This window comes from Diadema antillarum, unplaced genomic scaffold, assembly GCF_040938485.1.
Source record: "Diadema antillarum isolate AM-2024a unplaced genomic scaffold, OU_Dant_1.0 seq00000097_RagTag, whole genome shotgun sequence".
Classification (NCBI taxonomy): domain Eukaryota; kingdom Metazoa; phylum Echinodermata; class Echinoidea; order Diadematoida; family Diadematidae; genus Diadema; species Diadema antillarum.
In genome coordinates, this window is record NW_027271186.1 from 1,999,704 (window position 1) to 2,021,528 (window position 21,825).

The window sequence follows — 21,825 nt, forward strand, 5'->3', positions numbered from 1 at the left end:
ACTCGTAGGAGAAGCCAAGGATTTTTGTCTCTATTTATAGTTGCGATTTTATCTTGGCAGTTCTGTGAAATGACAAAATATGCTTAGTCATTTTAGATAGAAGAGCAGCATACACCAGCTCACAAGCAAAAACAAATCCCTTGAGAAGCAGAAGGACACATTTGCAATAGTTAGTTAAGGCTGTCTGACTCTCACAAGCCAAAGGCCCACTACATGAGCTGCTACTACTGATGGTTTTTATGATCGAGCACAATGCAATGCTTTGTTTGGAAATGGGTATGTGTTAAACAAATATCCCACTCAAAAAACAAGTCATGGCAAAAAATGGGATGCTGCTGCTGTTCCTGAATGAAAGGAACAATCAGAAAAACGAAACTCAAATTGGGTAAAAATATAGGACACGTCTCAGTTTCCTGACTGAGGGACGCAAACTTCTACTTTTTTTCCCCTGCAAGTACAAATTCAGTAACATTATCTGAATAAAAGTTTTGAATTGAAATCTTATCCGAGTGACACCAGGTCAACCTGTTTGCAATCTTTCTGAGCTGCATTAGAAAAATTGCACTTTGCTTGTGAAATGATACTGCAAAGCAAAAGACAATCTTATTTGAAAACCAAAACATACAGTAGTTGTAAGTTGAATGTCATATGCCATTTATGCATCAGCTAAATGCAATAATGACTGCATATCACAATACAGAGAACTTAATGAATGACTATCATCTGCATAACATGTTCACACCTCTGAAAAGGCATTGACCCCCCCCCAAAAAAAAATAATAATTAAAAAAAACAAGTGCACAAGAGACATACTTTATGACTGACAGCTAAAGTAGGGCTCTCTTTCTCTTGGACAATTGTGCATAATTGTACACACACAGTTGACACAATACAAGCGTGTCATAAAATACTTGTAATTTTCAGAGCAAAGGTAAAACTTAATGCCTACAACATTGTGTTTTGCACGATAAACAAATCATTTTTGCTCACTTGCCCAGTCTTGTACAAGACTACTCGGCATTTCTAATGGCATCCAGTTATGACGAGCATAACCAAGTACACTTTGATAGATACATCCCCAAAAAAAAGGAGAAATTTCTTATAAAGGAAAACAACATTAAATAAAGGATAAAGAAGGGGGTCTCCTTCAATGCGCCTCATTGTACTTTGAAAAGTCAATGCATAACATGTTAACGCTCATACATCTCCTTGCTAATTAGGAGCATTAATTACATAATGTATCTGAAGACCGTAACTTATAGTGTCTCATGGTTGCCTCATTGAAGTCGGAATAAGTGTCCGACACAGTAGCATAAACGTAATTTCAAGAAGAGAGTATATGAAAGAGATAGATTGATAAGTGATAGAGAGATGGAAGGGAGAGAGTGAGAGATAGAGAGAAATGGAAGAAGAGAAAAGGAGAGAGACAACTTGAGGACAGTACATATACTTTCATATGTTCCTTGCAAATATCATCTTATCACCGGTCGCTGTCTCTGATTCTCCAGGCAAAAGGAACAGCAGGACTGGACAGCCGCGGAGGCCCGACGGCCAACACAGCCTTCTGCAGCCCCCTCGACCAGTAGTATTGCCCACTGATGGTCGCCGGAAGAGAAAAGGAGAGTCCGCAACTCGGTCAAGAAAAATACATCGAGTCCTGTGCAAATCCTGTGCACACAAAAAAATGTCAAATTTCCAAAACGCGTCGTTGAGGTCAGAGTTCATACTAGGGGGTGTGCCGGTCGTGGCGGCTCGTTTGCGTCCTCACCTTGTGCATGACCGACGCGAACCACGACGCCACGTCGACTTTTGCTATGAGATACCTCTTGAAGAAGCTGTGCTCCTGTAGGGTAAAAAATATCAAGTGTGAAATGGGGGACAGGTTCATTACATGCTTCGCGCTGCACAATATTAATTTTAAAGGCCTTACAAGCTGACATAGCTCCTTGGACATGCACATATTTATCATCCTGATTACCTTGAATTTCAAATCGCAGCCCTTAGTCAGGGATGCCAACCTTCAAAACAGCACTGTAGTATTCTGAGGGCTAAAAAAGGTATATTTTTGGTGGAAAAACAGTACTTTTAAACCAGAAAGTCTAAATTTGTTTTTTTTTTTATGATAAAGCGTGTACATGTTTCAATGAATCAGAGAACAACTGAAGACAAAATGAGCTCTCCAGCATGATTACATTTAAGAGTTGTAAACAACTCTCCAACTCTCCATTCCTTTGGTAAACAAAACATTCCTATGGTTCTCATTCCTTTTGAGTCTCTTGCTTTTACAGACTGTAAATGCATAATACACTCTCGAAGAATGCATTTCTAAATGCTACACAGGTATCTAGACTCTACGAAGGGGAGATCATCTCAATCACAAGAAAGGCAGATAAACACAAGAAATTTTCAAGTACCAAACACATAGGAGATGTAACAAAAACTTATTAAACTGTCAATAATATTGTCCTCTAATGACTGTAATATATCAAAGAAAGGTGTTCCTTCCCTTTTCTTTGTACCACTGTGTTCAGATTTTCACTGATCTTTCATTTTCTTTAAACCTCACATAGACAGAAATTTAGCTCTAATGGTCTATAAGGTTTTTGTTTCCTTCAAAAAGATATGGACAACTTGGCAAAATGTCCATGAAACACTGAACAATGTCATCAGGATATTTCATGTGAAACTAGGACACATACTCATGTTCTTTTTAAATGTGCTCACCTTGAGTTGAATGTACTTCGGTCTCTTGTTGTAATCCTTTGTCAAACTGCAATGAAGAGGGGGGAAAAAAGTCTTTATATAGCTATGCACTTAATATCTGGTAAGTCAAAAGTGGCTCCTTGGTTAAAAAAAAAAAAACCCGAACAAGCAAAACATTTTGCTATTGCTCATCATTGAGGAAATGTTTGTGGGAGACTAAATGCCGTACCAGTTCTGCACAAACCATACCATTGCAATACAGATGATAAAAACAACATTCAGACACCTGCAAAAGAAATTCATATGAAGTTTGGTTTATCGGCATACAAACACTTGTATCCCTATCTCATGTCAGTCAATGAAGGCATAATCAAAGGCATGTACATACTTTCATCAGCTTGAAACATGAACTAATAACATGGACATGAAGCAATGATGTAACCCATTCATATGAAAAGTAATATGGGTTTCAGGAAAAGAAACGGGAATTAGACTCTCTTTACAATACAGTGCACTCCCATTATAACAAAATGCTCGGGACCGGCAGTTTTCTTTCGTTATAACGAAATTTTGTTATAACCGAACAAATACAACATATAACAAAAACTAGGAAACCACTCATATATCACATTCTGTTCGTTGAATATTCATATTACACTGTGCAGCTATGTGTAACGGAAATGCACTGTACCTTTTAAATTTCGTTTGGATATTACATTAAAGAGAGCATAAAATTGATGGAAACTGTGCGTGACACACGGAGCGAACACACCGTGATTGGAAGCGTTCGCCCATGCTTGTTCCGCTACGTATTTTCAAAAGCGATCCGCATTTCGTTATAACGGAGCATATTTCTTTTCTTTTTCTTTGTCCATGGGGCTCGGAAAAGACTCCATTATAATGAAAATTTCGTTATAACCGTGTTTGTTATAAGCGAACTTTGTACCATAGACATTAATGGCGATAATTTTGGGACCACAAGTTTTACTTCATTATAATGAAATTTCGTTATAATCGTGTTCGTTGTAACGGGAGTGCACTGTATAATATACAATATCTAGATTGCAATATCTTCCAGATGAACATTGGTTTGTATTATTTATAACCAGATTAATCAGAACTGCACAAAGCAAATGTGTAAATGTTTCCTAAAACTTGAGGCAGAAATGAAGTGCTGGAATCATTTTTCTTCTTCTTTTTTTTTCTCCTTTTAATAAAGATTGCCCCTAAAGGCCCGGTCACACTGCCCGAAAGTCGCATAAATGCATGAATCACGCAAGAAATTTGGTTGTGTGTGCTTGTCCGTTGAGAATTTTCGCTGATTTACACGATGAAAATCACCGATGAATTCCGCAAGAGCTACGGAAAGATCACGCAAAAATCACTAACAAACCAAGCACTTTCAGCGCATAGGCAGGCAAAGGCCCAATTAGGGCGAATTCATGGTTGTGCGCGACAACTGAGGTCCATGGAAAACTACGCATAATCTGCACATTATCACTAATGAACTGCGTATGAATCGCGCATGATTCGCGCATGAACACGATAACGGCAACATTTTCGTGAACAATCACTGATATTTCGCGCATTGTTTGCGTAAGTACTATGCAAACTACGCAAAAATTATGTGAAACAGTGCAATACTGCGTAAACTTTTACGCGAAGCCGCGTTTTGAGCTGTTCAAAACCTGGAATCGGATAAAGCGCCGATCCAGCGCACATCGGCGGACATCTACGAAGGTTCCACGTCAGACAAACTCATGAAATGCGCAAATCGCGCATGTATCGCGTAAGGCTCGAATTTCTTACGTGATTCATGCGTTTACGCGACTTTTGGGTAGTGTGACCGGGCCTTTATGACTCTGACTACAGGGAAGGAAAATGGGATCAAACAACTAAACACATGGAAACATAGCAACAATTTCAAGTTAGAGGACTTGACTCTTTCATGTGGCACTGGACTTCAGTTGATGAAACTGGTACATACCAGCACTGGATGAAGGAGTGAAAGTCCACAGAAAAGCCCCTCTTCAGGGGGAGCCTCGGGGGATCCTCGGATAACACTCGTGCTAGTACCTCAAAGTCATTTGTACAGTTCTTGTACGGGAATTCCCCAGTGGCTAGTTCAACCTGCAGAGGAGAAGCAGATGGAATGACAGATGGCAAAGAGCAAGGGTGGGGCAATGAAGAAAAGCATGATGAAAAGGAGGAGGGGCAATGGAAGAAAGAGGAGGGGAAGGGGTACCAAGAGGAGGCGCAAGGAAGACATGAAGGATCGATGAAACAATGAAGGAAGAAAATAGGAAGGGGGAAGGGGGAGGAGGATGGGGTAGTATGGGAGGATTGGGGCAGAAGGGGAGAAGGATAGGGGGTGGGATAATAGGGGGTGGGACAATAGGGGGCGGACGTGGCAGGAAGAGGAGAAGGAAAGGGAGGAGTTGGAGAAAAGGAAAGATATCAAGAGTAGGACAACAGGAAGAATGGAAGAGGAGGGGAAAATACAGGAGATGAAGAGAAGGGAGAGGGAAAAGAGGAGGCCAGAGGATGAGAAGGAGGGAATTGGGGTACAGGGGAAGGCAAGATGTAAATGAAAGGAATAGGGGGAAAGGGAGGGGGAGGATCATGCAAAGGAGGAGGCCCGAGGTTGAGGGAATGGGGGTACAGGAGAAGGCAAGAAGTAGATGAAAGGAAGGGGGGAAAGGGAGGGGGAGGATCAGGCAAAGGAGGAGGAGGAGGGTGAGGAGGAAGAGACAGGGAAGGACAATAAAGACGAAGGGAGGAAGAGGGGCAAAAGAAGGGGATGAGACAGGAGAAAGGTGGGCAGGGTGACAAAAAAAGGAGGCCAGTGATGAGGAAGAGAGGAAGGAGTATGGAGGAAGGTTAGAATTAGAGGACAGAGAGAGGGGGAATGGGAGGGGGAGGAGAGGGAAGGGAAAGAAGAGGGAAATAAAAAGTAAAAAAGATGAAAAGGTGAAGGATTTGAGGAAGGACAATAAAGGTAAGGATATAAGTAGAAGCATGGGGGTTGGGAGAGGAAGTAAGGAAGGAAGACAGGGAGAAAGAGGAAGAGGTGGAAAGAATCAATTTGCAGTAGTGATGATGCAATCATATTTGCTACACTTGCTGTATGTGTTCATTCTATGAAACAGGGCTGGCAAGCGTGTAATTTAACTTCCTTCTATAAGAGTAAAAGATGTAGCATCTGAGAGTTTGCAGTCTTCCAAAAAAAAAAAAAAAAAATGCACATTTGTCTTTCAATTACAACCATATGTTTGCAATACTAGAATCCATACAGTCCGAATTCAAATTACTCTCACCAGTGAAATGCCTAAACTCCACACGTCAGCACGGACGTCATAGTCTGGGTTGTTTGGGTCGGGAGGATCGATCCGCTCAGGCTGCAAAGCAAAGATCAATTTGAGAGAAAACAAGAATATTTACAACACATCCAGTGCGATGAACTGACAAAGCGGTTTCTGTTTTAATACTCTAAGGTAACATTGACATACTATACTTGCTTTTACAACTTGTAGCAGATAATTAGAACAATCATTCTGGTCTATTTGACTGCTGTTTTTATCAGCGAGTTTAGTGTAAGATTGTCTTGGCACACTTAACCAAATATTTTCTTTCATTCTCCACTGTTCTTCTCAAACTGTAGTTGAGTAAACCAACCCCTGTGTATGTCATAATGGGAAACCACACACACTCGGGAGTATGAAAGCTACAATCTGACCACACATGACTTTCAAATGCCCCCCATGAAAGCTGGGATTTTTCCATTACCCCACACCGAAATCTCATCTGGCACGCTACTGCAAGTGGGATGTGTGAAGGCAAATGGCAGCAGTTTCAAACAACAACAAAAGGGCCTTGCTGAAAATAGAACTTTGGCCAGACATCAAGTGCATGGAAATAGACAGTGAAAGTGCAGATATTGGCTACGCAACCCAGTTTGTCAAAGATATCATCCTGCACACCAGGGTCAATGTAAAATCAAGGTCTCAAAGCAAATATCTGTTTTCTGGGGTAAGCTATGTTGCCCGACCGAGCACCATGTACAATAGCTGAGGAGGGATAAAAATTTCCAGTACCTTTATAGTGCAAAGAACTACAGGGTACCTGCTGACAGAGCAACAGAAAACAGACAATAAACACAAATGAGGCATTGATAAACAGACGTGTAGGTCTACTTTCTTTGTTGATAAGGTCAACAAAATAATGAGGTCTAACACCAAATATCTGTGATTTCAGCTGGCTCAGTTTACATTGTCTAAGTATAGCAGTGCTAGCAGAAGAAAGACTCTTTAATACGGTGTGAGGAAAATGGGCTATCTTTACAAATTTTGGATCCGTAGTGCAAAGAACTACCTTCAGATACATAGAAAGGGAATGTACACGAAAAGACAAAAGTTCAGCAAGGCCATTTGAGGTCAATAAACTTCTGGATATTTACCAACTCAAGGGATATAATTCTGAAGTCAAACAATCAATGCAGATCAACTGGTAATGATTGATGGGCATGGACTATTGGTTAGAATGAGCTCAATATCTTAAATTAAGAGAAGTTATCATTCATCACTCTTGTAGCATCTGCTGTATCTTTGCCAGAATCATGCCATAGAACACAGAGGTAGGTTATAACACTTTGACAAACTTGCTTTTTGGAATCCTAGAATATAAAAAAAAAAGGACAATAATAATTTGCAGCCTGTTCAAGTATTAGAGCACATACTATAGGTACCATATACACAGAAGCACATGTCTAAAAGCATACATCCTCCCCTTAAGAACAATTCATACCCCAGAGAGATATTTTTAACCTCTGTAAAACCACAATTGGCAACGCTTAGGAGGTCTTTCTTGGGGCTGCTGAATAAGACAAAGAGATCTTGATAAAGAGCACACACAAAAAAATACTAACACAAATCTATGTACTCATCACAAGAACCACATCAAGCCACTGCTGTCCCACATGGTGACTGGGTCGTGTCACCTGACATCACTGTGTCACCTGATACCAGTGTGTCACCTGACGAGTCATCTGATACACACAAAGGGTGCCTCATACTCACCGCCATGTAAGCTGCGCAGCCTGCACTCCTCGTCCTGGCCTTGCTGTCTACCAGTCGACCACTGATCCCAAAGTCACACAGCTTGACCACACCCTTTTCATCCAGGAGCATGTTGGATGGCTTCACATCTGATGCAAAAGAGGACAAACACATGAAAATTACCACAAAGTATCCCTTCAAGATTCCTACCAATATTACAATACAGGTCAATTACCATTGAAACAATGACTTACTCATTGATAGGGATTCCCATACCTTAACAATACGAATGTCACCACAAGTATGAATGCATCTAATGTCATTAAAAGCATCACTACAATTCTCTGGGTTCCTTTGTACAAATTTCCCCTCTACCTGTCAAAAAAAAAAAAAAAAAAAAAAAAAATCACTACCCCCAAAGAGGAACAACCATTTCATGGCTTGCACAGCAATCTTCAACACATTCATAAATGCATACATGTTACCAACCAGATGTATTATCTACCCCCTTGGAAGGATTTATGGGCTAACACTTATCAACAAATGTATATCACAAATAATCACTATTACCTAATTTCTTATGACATTCTTCCCTTGATATTCAACTTCACGGGGTATATTACACAACCCTCCTGTACTTCACATCTTGCATTTTTATCAAGTCAATGGGTGTAGTTTGTTCCAGTGTATTTCCCATCTTGAAGGAAAAGAAAATGATATGCCAAGCATGACTGGCCAGCAGAGCTACAGTAAAAGTTTTAATCCAGTCTGCCATTAACCCATTCATCCTACAATTCTCCAAGTGCCTGTAATGCCCCCAAACGAGATTCTGTTGCCTGTCGACAGAGAACAGACAGGTTGGAAATCCAAAGCGGTACAAAACATTACACCCTTTCCACAGTCAACTACATGGGCCATTAAACAATAAAATTATCGATCGGGTGTGAGGTATGAATAGAGCGTGCACTGATGGGCTCACAGACTCTTTTGTTCTACACCAAACCAGGCACCTGAATGGAGTCAGCAAACACAGAAATCTATGGAGCTCAGCCTTGATTGCTGTTCATATGAGTTTTAAATCAGAACAATCGCAAACTAAATCGGAAAAAAAGATACTAATATCATGATATTTATGGAGTTTTCCAACGGAAAGAGAACAAATGTTGATAGATTAAAGTCTATCTTTTTGTCAAACTTATTTTTCTAGGCAGTATAACACCTGGTTCCCGTAAGGAACGGGTTAATGTCACACCCTCTAATAAGTGGCAATGTCTGCAAACACTGTTATCTGAAAGGAGAATCCCATGACATGTTTTGTAAAGGTTCTTGTGGTTGGGTCAGGATGCAGACATATGTATAACAAACCTAACCCATTTCTGGCAGTGTGGGCAGCATGGAAGCAAATGAACAACACATCCCACACCCACCCATTGTGTGTGTGTGGTAGGAAACATTTCACCAGCTGCAGATGTGAGTTCCTTCAAACTAAATGTAATCTTTGTAGCAGTGTCCTACGTGTATTCAGCATCGTTGCTGAGCGTCAAAAACAATGAGAAGGCTGCCACGTGTATTGGGACTTTTTAAAAAAAGAGGAACTGAGGGGAAACATTGATTACAGCACACACACACACACACACACACACACACACAAAAAAAAAAACACCCTGGACATTCCTTCATATTGCTTTAGAAATATTATTGAGGGAGAATTCATCCTTTGGATAACTGCAGTTTGGTTTACAAGCAGTGGCATGATTGCAGTGAATGAGTAGAAGTTTGAGCAAACAACGGACGCACTTTAAGAATTACTGAAATGTCCAAAAGTCAGCAACTGGGCTGACATCACACTGTCATTATCTGAGCATCTCAACACTGACATCAGCCACGTGACTAGCATGCCTTGTCACCTGCTTCACACATAAAATACTGTATATGCCATATACTTTAAATAGCGAGCGTAATTTTTTACGAATCACACTTTCCAACAATTTCGCGATTGGTTTATTTTGCGATCGTGGAGTACAATGGTGGATGTAGAAATGCATGCATGCACATCACATTCATGTCAATATCAGAGTGAACACTTTTGTGTGTTGTTAAATTCGCAAATAGCACCTAATTCGCAAAATCAGTAACAACTAGAGAAGCACTCTGAGAGTGCAGACCTCTGCCAAGTAGGTCCTATGCAGCTCATTTCCACCACTGATCTTGTTCTTTCATAGAGATATCAGTGATTTCCACCCATACTTATTACAGCATTGTGTGCTGAGAGTCGCCCGATTTCCCAATATAGAAGCCTTTGCTACGTCATAAACCCTCAGCTGCATGGCGCGCCTCGCCCTAGCAGAAACTAGAGCACGCACTTTAGTGCGCGCATGCAAACCTCAAATACACGCAGGTTCATTGACCCTACCTGCCAAAATATCAAAAATCCTTCATAAATTCCCCCAAAATTCTCGGATCACTACCAAAAGTTAATCGTTTGTTACTTGTGTCATTCTCAACCTTTCCTGCAAGTTTCATCCCAATCCGTTCACAACTTTTTGAGTTATTTTGCACACGGACAAACTAACTAACTAACTAACTAACTAACAAACCAACGGTAACGAAAACATAACCTCCCCCATTGGCGGAGGTAATAGTAACCCTGCGAAAAATGTGGTGCATACAGTATCATGTTATACACGTTGTTCAGCGGAGTGAACTTCTTTCAATGTAGATTCTACAGCACAAGTGTAGAATCTCCCTGGCACGACTTGGACACAGTCCATAAAGAAGTACTTCCTTCAACACAAAGTTTCCTTTCCTTTGAGAAGATTAGTGTCATTTCTGAAGCAAGTGATATCACTGTACTTTATGGGGACTGTAAGACATGTGACTAGGGTGAGGTACCAACAGACTGCCATAAAAGATGTTATTCTAACTCTCAAAGGGAGAGAAACTTTTCATTTTTTTGTTTGAGTTTGATTATCGCAAAATTCAATGGCATATCACTGTTTCCCTACTTGCAATCAAAATAAGTCCCTAATATTGAGGTAGTCGAAGTTGCATAGACATGTTAAAACATGTCTACGCAGCCTGTACATTGTAGCATAGTTCTTGCATAACTTGTTGATATGTGCTGCTAACAGTTTGATTAAAAATAAATCACACTTTTAACAAATTATGAGTTTTTAGCAATGTTACTCTGACAAAAATATCTTCTTTCTGACGGGTTATTTCTATTTTTTGTCCAATAAAAAAAAAATGAAGATTACATCAAAGAAAAGATGATTTCTTTATTTCAATTTACACAAGTAAAATCAAGAGCTGTGAATAGTTTCACACCAGCAGGTTGAACTCACAACAAAGTTTCACTCAAACACAGACAAGTTTGCATCCTTACCTCTGTGCATAACACCATGTTTTTCCTTCAGGTAGTCCAGTGCATTGACAATCTGTGTAAAAGCAAGTTACAGACAATATTAAGGTGTACATTGTCTACCGATAATCACAATTGAGACATGCATGTGTACTCTCTAAAATCATATGACTAAGAAACCTATCTGCACTATTCCCAGATTAGAATTATATCAAACTACGTGTATCTATTCAGAAGCTTTAATGATTGCCCCATTATTTTTTTCTTTATTTTACATTTCATAAAAGTAAAAAAAAAAAACACCGCATGTCCAACAAGTGTACATTTATTTAATTACGTGTAATGGACATCAAACACCAGCATGATGAATGTGAAAAGAACTGAGTCAAATACTCATAATACCCTTGGAGACATGATCATTATCTTTGCCATACTTTGTAAAACTACTTTTGTAATTGCAAGCATCTCATCTTGGCTATTCAGAAGAAAAGACAAAACTGCTGTGTTATGGTTGTTGCCCTCCCTTTCTCTTCATACAATGTATGTCTAAGTCTCTTTTGGTCTGTAATTGATTCCACGTAGACTCCATTGCAATACAGTCATTTTGTTTTTCTGCATGACTGGCTGAAGAGAGATACAGTCCAGTATTTGTACATGTATCTTTATAACTTGGAGCAGAAAATAAACTTGAAACAAAAAGCAATTTGACCGCTGCACTCAGTCGACTGGGATGCCTCCACTTCTCATGCAATCACCACACGGTGTACATGACGTGTATATCTGCCGTAAGTATGCTCTTCATTGACATTTTCACCATTGACATTGACCTACATTTGTATCACACTGAAATTTTATTTTGACCTTTTACCACTATCAGTTCTACTCTTTCTGCCACATTATACTACCACTGGATAAAAATGAAGTCACCCTTGAATAAATGTCATTCAGTGACCTTTGAACTTTGACCTTGGGGGATTCTGCTCAAAATCCAAAGCACACCTACACCACATGTAGCATACTTGGGAAAGGAACTTAAAGAATTCAGTTGGAGTTTTTCTTTCTTTTTTTCCCCTTCAATTGCTATTGAGATGAGGGCTGGATGGACCAAGGAGGTTCAAGAGATGGAGTAACAACAGTGTTATTCCCTTCGATCCCATGTTCGAAGCCGCCACTCAAAAATACTAGAAGCATGTGCCAAACAGGATCTGCCGTGCAGATACGAAGACAACTGACTCGTGTCTCATTGCATAATCACCAGCCACTTTCAAAGGAAGATATATCTTTGTATGGTAATTACTTTTCGCTATCCCTTCTTATAAAGGTAGGCATGGTAGGTGGTACAGACAAGAGGATGCGCAAATAGAAATTGAGCCAAAAATGCTGAAATGAAGATGAAAATTACTAGACTGGGCATACCCCGGCACTAATCTGATATATCTATCAATAAAGAATTATACTTGAAGATTATTCCATATTAGCTTCATTTGTGGAAATTAAGCGGAAAAGTGATAAAACCAGCTTTCCAGGATGGTACAGTTTTAAACATTTTCACATGATACAGCTCTGATTTACACTTTTAAACATTTTCACATGATACAGCTCTGATTTACACTTTTGCACAAATTTCTGGATGGAATTGACTTTTGTTTTACATGCTTTATCATTGAGAGAAATTTCATTTCATTTAATAAATAAATAAGCAAAATATGGCCAACATTATGATAACGTTCAAAATGAATCTTCAGATTGCTCAGCAAGACGGTGGCGTCGAACATCGATCATCAAAGGCACAAGTGCACCTGTGGAATTCTTTTGTACAACATCAATAGAAATCTGACAACTGTTTGAATAATTACATCCAGTTGGAACTCCATGTATAAAACCTCCTTGGATGGACAGATGGATGCATGGATGGATGAACAGACGGACAGACAGACAACACAAAAAGATACATAGTATGCCTCTGGCATGCATTCAGGGACAGGGTCACAAAAAGTAGGTGAGAGTGTTATTCCATGCACCCTCTCCTCATTCTTATTTTCCAAGGGTATGGCTTGTGGCTCCCCTACTGTATAACCTCCCTAAACAGCGCCGTCAAAGGTCAGAGTGTTTTTATTTTGAAGAGAGGTAGCATGTTTACAAGTTAGAGTAGCAATAAGCTTCCTCTAGAACTTAATCCAGCAAACCTTCCTACATCAGGGGCATGTAACACACAAGGAGGTCACTATTAAAGGTGTTTAAATACAAAACAGTTACCTCATTTGCCATGCATGCACTGAAATACACATTCCTGGCATACTTCATCGTTGTTCATTGGCAATCTGTAAATATCTACTTGCCTTGCTTGTTTGTGCATTGTATTTACATACGGTCTATCAATCACTGAACGAATTTGGCTACTGTTCCATCGATCATGCCAATTCAATGTCGCGGTGATGGATTGCGCAACATTTCCATCCAAATAAACAATGAAAAGGACCAAGTGAAGGAATTCACATCTTAAAACTAAACCTGACAATATCAAGATTACAAGTAATAGCTATGAAAATCTTATCAATTCTGCATCTCTGCTGTTAGTTTTTTCCACTTTCTTTAATACAGTATTTTTTTTTTCATCAGTAATACCAGATGTACATTTGTATGTTGTAGACACAAACACACACACACACAAACACACATATACACACTAACACAGATGTATATCAGTATTCAACAGCACACAAGGAGTACATGTACATATGTGTGTGTAGATGCATTCCTATTTTCAAACAGCACAAATTTTGCTCTTTTATAAACTTTCTCACTTTCCTTTTGTTTGTATATTTTACTGCTGTTTTATTTAATTCCTTTTAAATAGTCTCTTGTACAGTCCTCCTAATTCTAGCCTCTCTCTTCGAGTGAGACAGGATGGGCGGTATTTACGTCAAGCCGACTGGAGGATGTGCTCGATTTGAGTGCTGCAGCTGGAGTTCTGGTGCGTGATCCTCCCAAGCAAAGGGGAAGCTAAATGCACAACCCCTAATCAAATTCCAGCAGCAGGCAGCACTGAAGGTGGGGCAACCGACAAGCCACCCTTCAGCAAGCCGCTGGCCTCCTCCTTTTCCCTGAATTGCAGCAATTTGCTAATTCCTAATTTCTGCCCCATTTTTTTTTTCTTTGAGAGACTGATTATCTTTTTTCCCCTTCTTTCTCTTGTACATATGATAAAAAAAAATGAAGCCCTACAACTGTGTTCTTAAAGAGACAGAGAGAGAGAAAAAAAAAGGACTGCCCTAGGAAACAGCCATTTCATGAGGTATTTGGTACCTTAGCTTACCAAACATTTGTTCTTTTTTTTTTTTTTTTTGGGGGGGGGGGGGGGGGAGGGGGGTAAATTACTTATATTTTTGAGCACCCCAGGTTTCCATGAAATGAGTTCTCGACATTTTAGTCCTTTATGCCAGATTTTGTTACGTGAGCGATCTTAACACAAAAATGAATAAATGCTAATACATGAAATGAATCCCGTATAAATTCTATCATTATTGCTAATGCCCTGCTGCTATAGTGGCAGTGTGTACGTAGTGCATGCATGTGCAGCTCAGCAGCAGCACTCGGTAGCAGTAGCACCATTACATGTACCACTGCTCTTTGCATTATTTATCAGTCAATTTACAGCTGTACAAATGCAAGCAATCATGTGCCAAGCTAGTGGATTAAAATGGTCTTAAATGCAACTTATTGTCCAATATTATAATAAAGTTTTTAGAAAGAAAAAAAAAATCGATATATGTTATTGCAATTACGTCTAATATGTCAAATGTGTCTTTTTAATAGCAGGGATGAAATGGCATTGGGATTGTTTTCTGAGATCGCTAATATCTGGCTGCCATTACTATTAGAGCAGTGTGTAGATGTGCATGTACATACATAAATTACACTCAGAAAACGATGTAGTGCTACACAATGCCATAAGTCAGGGTATAACGTTAACCAAGGTTTTGTATGGTGTGCCACATCATTTCTGCAATCGTGTACAATTTTGGCTTCTCAGAAAAGAACAGATAATTGGGAATTTATAAAGAAGTCAAAAGATGGTTAATAATTAGACTGTACTGCAAGGATATCAGTCTTGGCCTCTCAATTGCCAGGGATTTGTTGGAGTGTGCTTTCAGCGGATTCAATCCTTGAAAAAGCTTTCACACTCACCACAATGTGGCATCATTTTTAAACACATGACAACACAAGATTCAAACATTGTGATGCTTATCACTGTGTCTTTCCACGCCTTTACTGTAGCTAAACTGTCCATAAACCAAATTCTATCTTGACTGCATTGACTACCAGTACTGCTTTTGTCTGCACTGTAACAATGACCTTGACTTCAACCATTAAAAAATATTACTTTCTGATCAGCTATTAGAACACCTCAGAGTGCACCATCACCTTTAGACCCCTCTGATAGGCAAGATTCTTTAACTTTTTGCTTTACAATTTTGATGAAATTTGGGAGAATGCTCCTTGAGACACAAAAAAAAGACAAAAGAACTGAGCTAACAATATCAAAGACAATACTCCTACTGAACTCTTTGTAAAGGGTATCAGACTCTTCAAACAGAGGCACCACGTACTACTTACACATGTTGACCTACAGTTACTTGATAAATACTTGAAACTCATGCAATATGAAACATGTGAGTGTGAGAATAAAGTCATTCTCAGCATCTCTCATCAAGCATGCATTATTTAGAATGGGTGATGTCCGTTATTCTGAAGGTTCGTTAATCCCAAAAAGACATACTGTTTGTTATTCTGACACACATAAATTGCCTACTGTATACCTAGATGTTCGTTCATCCACAAATAAGATAGGCTTTCTTAATCCAAACATTTGTGGTGTTATTCCCAATGTTCTTTAATCTAAAACTGAAAATAAGGTTTGTTATTCTGAAGGTCCATTAATCCAAAAATGAAATCAGGTTTGTTAATCCAAAATGAAATGAAGGTGCGTACTACCCTTCAGAAGTATGAATCCCATTCTATTTTTCAGATTGAACATCAAACCTTTGGAATAACTCTACTAAAACCTTATGCCATTTTGGCATTAATGAACATCTGGAATAACAAAACTGCAAACCATTTTAGATAGATGAAAGGTATTGTCTCACCGCTACAACCATTTTTCCGATTATTTGCTCTGGTATAGGCTCTCTTAATTTCTTGATTAGCTTGTCTAGACACGTAGCCATCTGTTCCATGCAGATCCACACTTCACTCTGGAAAATGGAGAAAAATGAAGCAAGAAATAGACAGAAATAGAGTTGTAAACCAAAAGTGTGAAAATTGACTATGGTACTCAATGGCTACTCAATTGGCTAGTCAATGTTCATTTGACACAAAGAATGCTACTCCATTTCTTGGTCATGTGGGTGTGCGTGTATATGTGTGCATGTATGTGTACCCAGTGAGCTGGAATTGCAATCATTAAATTTAGACATGCACATGAGTAAACCCATTGTTAGCTAGCAATACAGTAGGTCGCTGCCTAACATGTATCAGCATGTATGTGGCTAGCAACATTCATCTGCTTGCATAATGACATAATCGAGAGACAATATTCCTAAGCAGGAGTTTCCTCTGTTTGTTGCAAGCACTAACCACATAGCTTTGCCCCATCAGATACATGTCGTATGTTTGCTAATGGCTTCACCCTGGACAATCTGACACGTTTCTTTGTGGCAAATAATATTAACAATCATATGATAAAGGTGGCTATCTAATGCATGTAAGCTCACCCTGTCCTTTTCAGATATATAGTACACTTGTACTTCTCAGGTACATACATATGTGGAAACACTCATTGTAGATTTAAATTTTGTGTACTTTGTTTTGTGAGATGAAATTTAGCACATTTTAACTTTTGCTGACTGCTGACACTTTTTATGATCAGTGATATTGCATCAAAGTAAACAAAATATTTGTACATTTTTATTTTCATGCTAGTACCACAGTGTGAAATTTCCTCACAGCAATTTGATAATTCATGTATTGGAATATGCTGTATTAAAGAAATCTATATCAAACTCCTTTTTCTACCCGAGTGTGAAGCTATTTCACACTGAATCGTACTGTCTACAGAGTTCCTCACACTCACCGGCGTGACTATCGCTCCAAGGCATTGCACAATGAATGGGCAATTGTGGCTTTTGAGTACAACGTCCAGATCCATTAGAATCCTCTTGTTTTCCTCCTTGTTTCCAGATCTCCTCATTTGCTGGAATATTTAACAAAGAGAAAGAGGGAACAGACAGAGAGGGAGTGAGAGACTAACATATTAAAATGAACATAAGGCATACATATACATCGTACTTCACCCAATAGAGTATCCATAACCTTGTCATCTGAAGATTGCTATGCCATTGTTTGTGGTCATAAGGTTTGCGTGGAAATTTGGTTCTGGGCATAACAGACTGGCACATGTCTACACGTGTAAATCACTTCTTCAATCAAAACATCCACATATACAATGTATATTTCTTACACTCCTCTATGCACAATGAGAGATCTGTGGTAGCTACACCTATGTTAGAGAAGAATTTACAAGCTCAGGTTCTATATCCATAGGATGTGCACTACAGAAAAATATCATCAACAAAACAAAACAAAACAAAACAAAACAAAACAAAACAACAGCAACAAAAAAGAAATGGCCTGTTATTTTCTCTAATGATTCTGTACTGTTGCACATGTCCAATGGGAAAAGTAAAGAACCATTTCAGGTTCACATGATTTGTGATACTTGTGGAAGCCTGTGCAGTAGTTCTATCCATAAAACATTAAATGGTACACTTGCTTGAAATGCTTTCTCAAAGATTCCACAATGTATTTAAAAGTCGTATACCATCGAAAAGAAGAAAGGTGAACTCGTAACTCCTTTGTAGAAATGGAAAACAAAATCATTTTGGGCCATGTTTTTGCACACATGGCAAAAGACAAATTGCTCCCTGAGAGATTCATAGTCAAGTGTTCATGGCAAATATGCTGTGCTGCATAGTTCCCACGGGATACAAATAGGGATGTTTTATTGGTAACAGGGTAGCCCTTCATCTGTACATTCACAACGTTTGTTAAGACTGCTTGTGGTTCTGTAGTGATTCTGCATTCAGTATTTCTCACAGCTTTCTTAAATTACGGATGGTTAGAAGTGGGGTCTCTGGTATACATTCCGAGCATTGTTCTGATTTGCATACATGCAGTTGGACAAATATTCATGTACAAATCTATACTGTGAATGCGGAACTCCAAAGAATAATGGAGCTGCGTATCCCTATTAAAATGCAGCTGAATCTGGGGTTTCCCCTAATTCGTCCATGTGTAAATGTCCTTGTACAATGTATCTTTCATAATGACAACAATAGCATTTACAAGGCAGTAGCCCCTTTTCATCTATAGCAGTACAAGGCACTAGAACATTATCTTATACAGTGTACATACTTATGTGCAAACATAACACTCATTGAATGAAAATAGAAACACATGTAGAGTTGTCACAACAAAAAATATAGAAAGCATTTAATACTGAAACACATGATTTTTTTTAGGAGCTTCTTAAAATTGTCCTCTCACAATAAAACAAGATTTCACACCAGTGACCATTCACTATTTGTATAACTGCAATTCTAGTTAATAACAAAAGAAACACTCTGAGAGCACAAACCTCTGCCAAGCAGCTCATTTCTATCCATATGTACGCATGCTGAAAAATCGCCCTGTTCACAATATAGAAGCCTTTTGTTACGTCATCAACTTCCCGCAGCGCGGTGCACCTTGCCCTAGCACAAACTAGAGCACACACTTTTAGCAGTGGAAGATCCAAAGGGGGGGGGGGGGGGGGGGGTGCACCGGGCGCGCCCTTTTTTTTTGTTTTGTTAAAACAAAAGCAATAAAAAAGAGAAAAATGGGGGGGGGGGGGGCATGCGCCCTCTTTAATTTTGTAAAGGCGCCTCCCCTTGATGGAATTCCTGAATCTACCCCTGCTTTTAGTGCACGTACATGCAAACCTCAAAAATGCACTGCTTGAACTCCCAAGTTCATTGTCACCCAACCTGCCAAAATATCGAAAATCCTTTGTAAAATCTATAATAATTCCAGGATCACTACCAATATTTAATCATCTGTACCTTGTGTCATTCTCAACCTTTCCTGTACAATTGTACGTTTCATCCAAATCCATTCACTACTTTTTGAGTTATCTTGCACACGTCAAACCAACCAGCAAACAAACAAACGCCGAGGAAAACATAACCTCCTCCCTTGGCGGAGGTAATTAGTATTGACTTCATAAACAGTGATGAACTTTTACCTTCACTGCAAGTATTGTTCCACTCTCCTTGTGTCTCATTCGAATCACATGACCACAGCTCCCGAAGCCAAGCTCTCCTATTGATTCTAGGCTTTCTACTGTGATATGATACCGCTGTAATATAAAAACAAACACAAAGAAATGCACATAACAGTACCCAGTTAAAGCTATCTCCAACATATTGCAGCTTAATACCATAAAGTTCCATGTTTTGTTGTAAAATGATATATCTACATTGTGTACATTATCAAAAAGACTTGGATCAAAGATAAGAAAATATTGTGGAGGGTTCCAAATGGCTGCATAACAACTTACTACTATGGAGTGTCAGGATGTTAACAACAAACCCACACCCGCACTTGCCTGAGCAAATTAAGCTCACTATCACGCAAGTAATAAAGCACTTGCCTTTGTCTTGCCAAAATGTCCAATCAAGGGAGTAATTCAAAAATTTGTAATGTCCCTATTAAAAAGAATAACACAGGAACCCATGCAAGGTCTTTTTGGCTACTGGTTCAAGGTCGCATAATGACACAATTTACAACCATTAGGCATTCATTATCATCTCTCAGAAAATCTCACCATGCAATAGCCTTTATTGTACTACTACACTACAACAGTAGTACATATTATGAACAATATTCCACATCAACATGAATCCACTACAAAATACACTTCAAAGACATTTTCCAGACTAGCTAAACTAAAAAAAGTTCAAGAACTCAAAGAGAAAGACAGAGAAGAAAAATAAAAGCAAAGATAAAGATGTTCTGCAAAGGAGAAACAGCACACAGAATCAGTATAATATATTGAAGAAGATGCTGCCAAAGAGGATTGACACTATAGAGGGTCAAACATGGAGCACACATCCTGTAGTGAGCAATGGACAGGACATTGGATATTTCAGCACATTGAAGGCACTGTGAAGGCATTGATCTTAAGGCCACCACACACTACACATCTACCATTTGGTAACTTTCAGTCGCACCACTGACCGACTTTGGATCTGAAATACGTGTAGACAAGCGTTTGTTTAATATTCTGAGGCTATTGTGATTTATTTCCGATCCAAAGTCTGTCAGTCGTGCGACTGAAAGTTGTATAGTGTGCGGTGGCCTTTAGAAGCATGACAGGGTTAAAAGCAATACTATACACATGAAGTAAGCTTTCAGATGACATTCCTAACAATGCCCTGGTTAACATGTGCAGGTCAGGGTCCCTCCTCGGTGATAATCAGATTTCATCTTCATTGTATTTACAGCAATACATGTATCTTCTTATTCAACTCAAGTACAGATATCTGCACACAGAAAGTTCAAACTTACATTGTATTCACAGGGCAATATGATGGCTAACAAGGCATACAATGTAATATCTAATACATTTATGTAATGCCCAATAAACCTGAAATACATGTACACATGGCTACTGATGAATTTATGTTTAATATACAGTGGATGAAATACTTCATGGAGTACCAGATATGAAGTGCTATTAAACCAAAGTAAAAGTCTACAGATACAGTATACAGCATCCTTAACTTGCATATCAGTCAAGTGTGAAATACCATTTGGTACTCAGTGTATTACATGACATAAAATATTGTACAGCCTAGGCTAGTTCTAGTCCAAGTACCAACTACATCTGCTGCATTTGTTAGAAATCACACTTTTTTTTAAAAAAAAATTCTACAGTGTACAAGTATTATTTTTCTAATTTCCATGTTCTGTTACCTACAATGTTTAATACACAAATGCTTCATGATGGAAAGAATGACATTTAAAGTTCCTCCGCGGTGTTTTTCTTTCATTATGAAAGATGGGAAGGTGGGGCAGTTTCCAAATACCCTGGTATAAACAATGTACACTGTACATGAATTATCTGGAATGGAATACCGGTACAATATCAGCAATGTACACTACTCATGCATAACAGGGATGATGTTGAGGTTTGTTGAAAAAATCGGAAATCAAAATTTTCAGGTGACTTTGATACATGGAAAAAGCAAATGTGTATAGACTTGAGAACAAAAAAAATCTGAAATCACATTTAAATCTACAGAAAATCGTGCCTGGCATAAGTACATCTCGTCAGCTTGCCAGAGAACCACCTGTAATAGCAGTTGCTATTAACACAAAGTTCACTGTACTATGTTTCGACAGTAGAAATGAGAAACGTGCACGAAATGGATGAGCTGGGAACATACAGTATGTTACACCAGTTGCTACAAATTTTCATGTAGACTATTAAAAGCCAGATATCAAAATTTCACTAACACTATTACAGTACGTACAAAATTGTAAGCATTGAAGACTTTCATGGCAAGCTCAGTATACAAATTTGTACATTGTTTCTGAAGGTAAAAT

At 38.9% G+C, this 21,825-nt stretch overlaps 1 protein-coding gene across 2 annotated transcripts in view; it reads right to left on the reverse strand.

The window, feature by feature from the left end:
* Positions 1–1,631: 1,631 nt before the first annotated feature.
* Positions 1,632–21,825, reverse strand: part of LOC139726710 (dual specificity mitogen-activated protein kinase kinase 7-like) — a 37,577-nt gene continuing 17,383 nt past the window's right edge. For both annotated transcript variants that reach the window (XM_071637694.1, XM_071637692.1), the window contains exons 4-12: positions 19,460–19,573; positions 17,252–17,371; positions 16,266–16,373; positions 11,143–11,194; positions 7,779–7,906; positions 6,021–6,101; positions 4,691–4,833; positions 2,725–2,770; positions 1,632–1,843 (exon numbers count right to left, since the gene is read on the reverse strand). In XM_071637694.1, the coding sequence (XP_071493795.1) occupies positions 1,727–1,843; positions 2,725–2,770; positions 4,691–4,833; positions 6,021–6,101; positions 7,779–7,906; positions 11,143–11,194; positions 16,266–16,373; positions 17,252–17,371; positions 19,460–19,573 (909 nt within the window). In that variant the 3' untranslated portion in view covers positions 1,632–1,726. The remainder of the gene's footprint in view (positions 1,844–2,724; positions 2,771–4,690; positions 4,834–6,020; positions 6,102–7,778; positions 7,907–11,142; positions 11,195–16,265; positions 16,374–17,251; positions 17,372–19,459; positions 19,574–21,825) is intronic.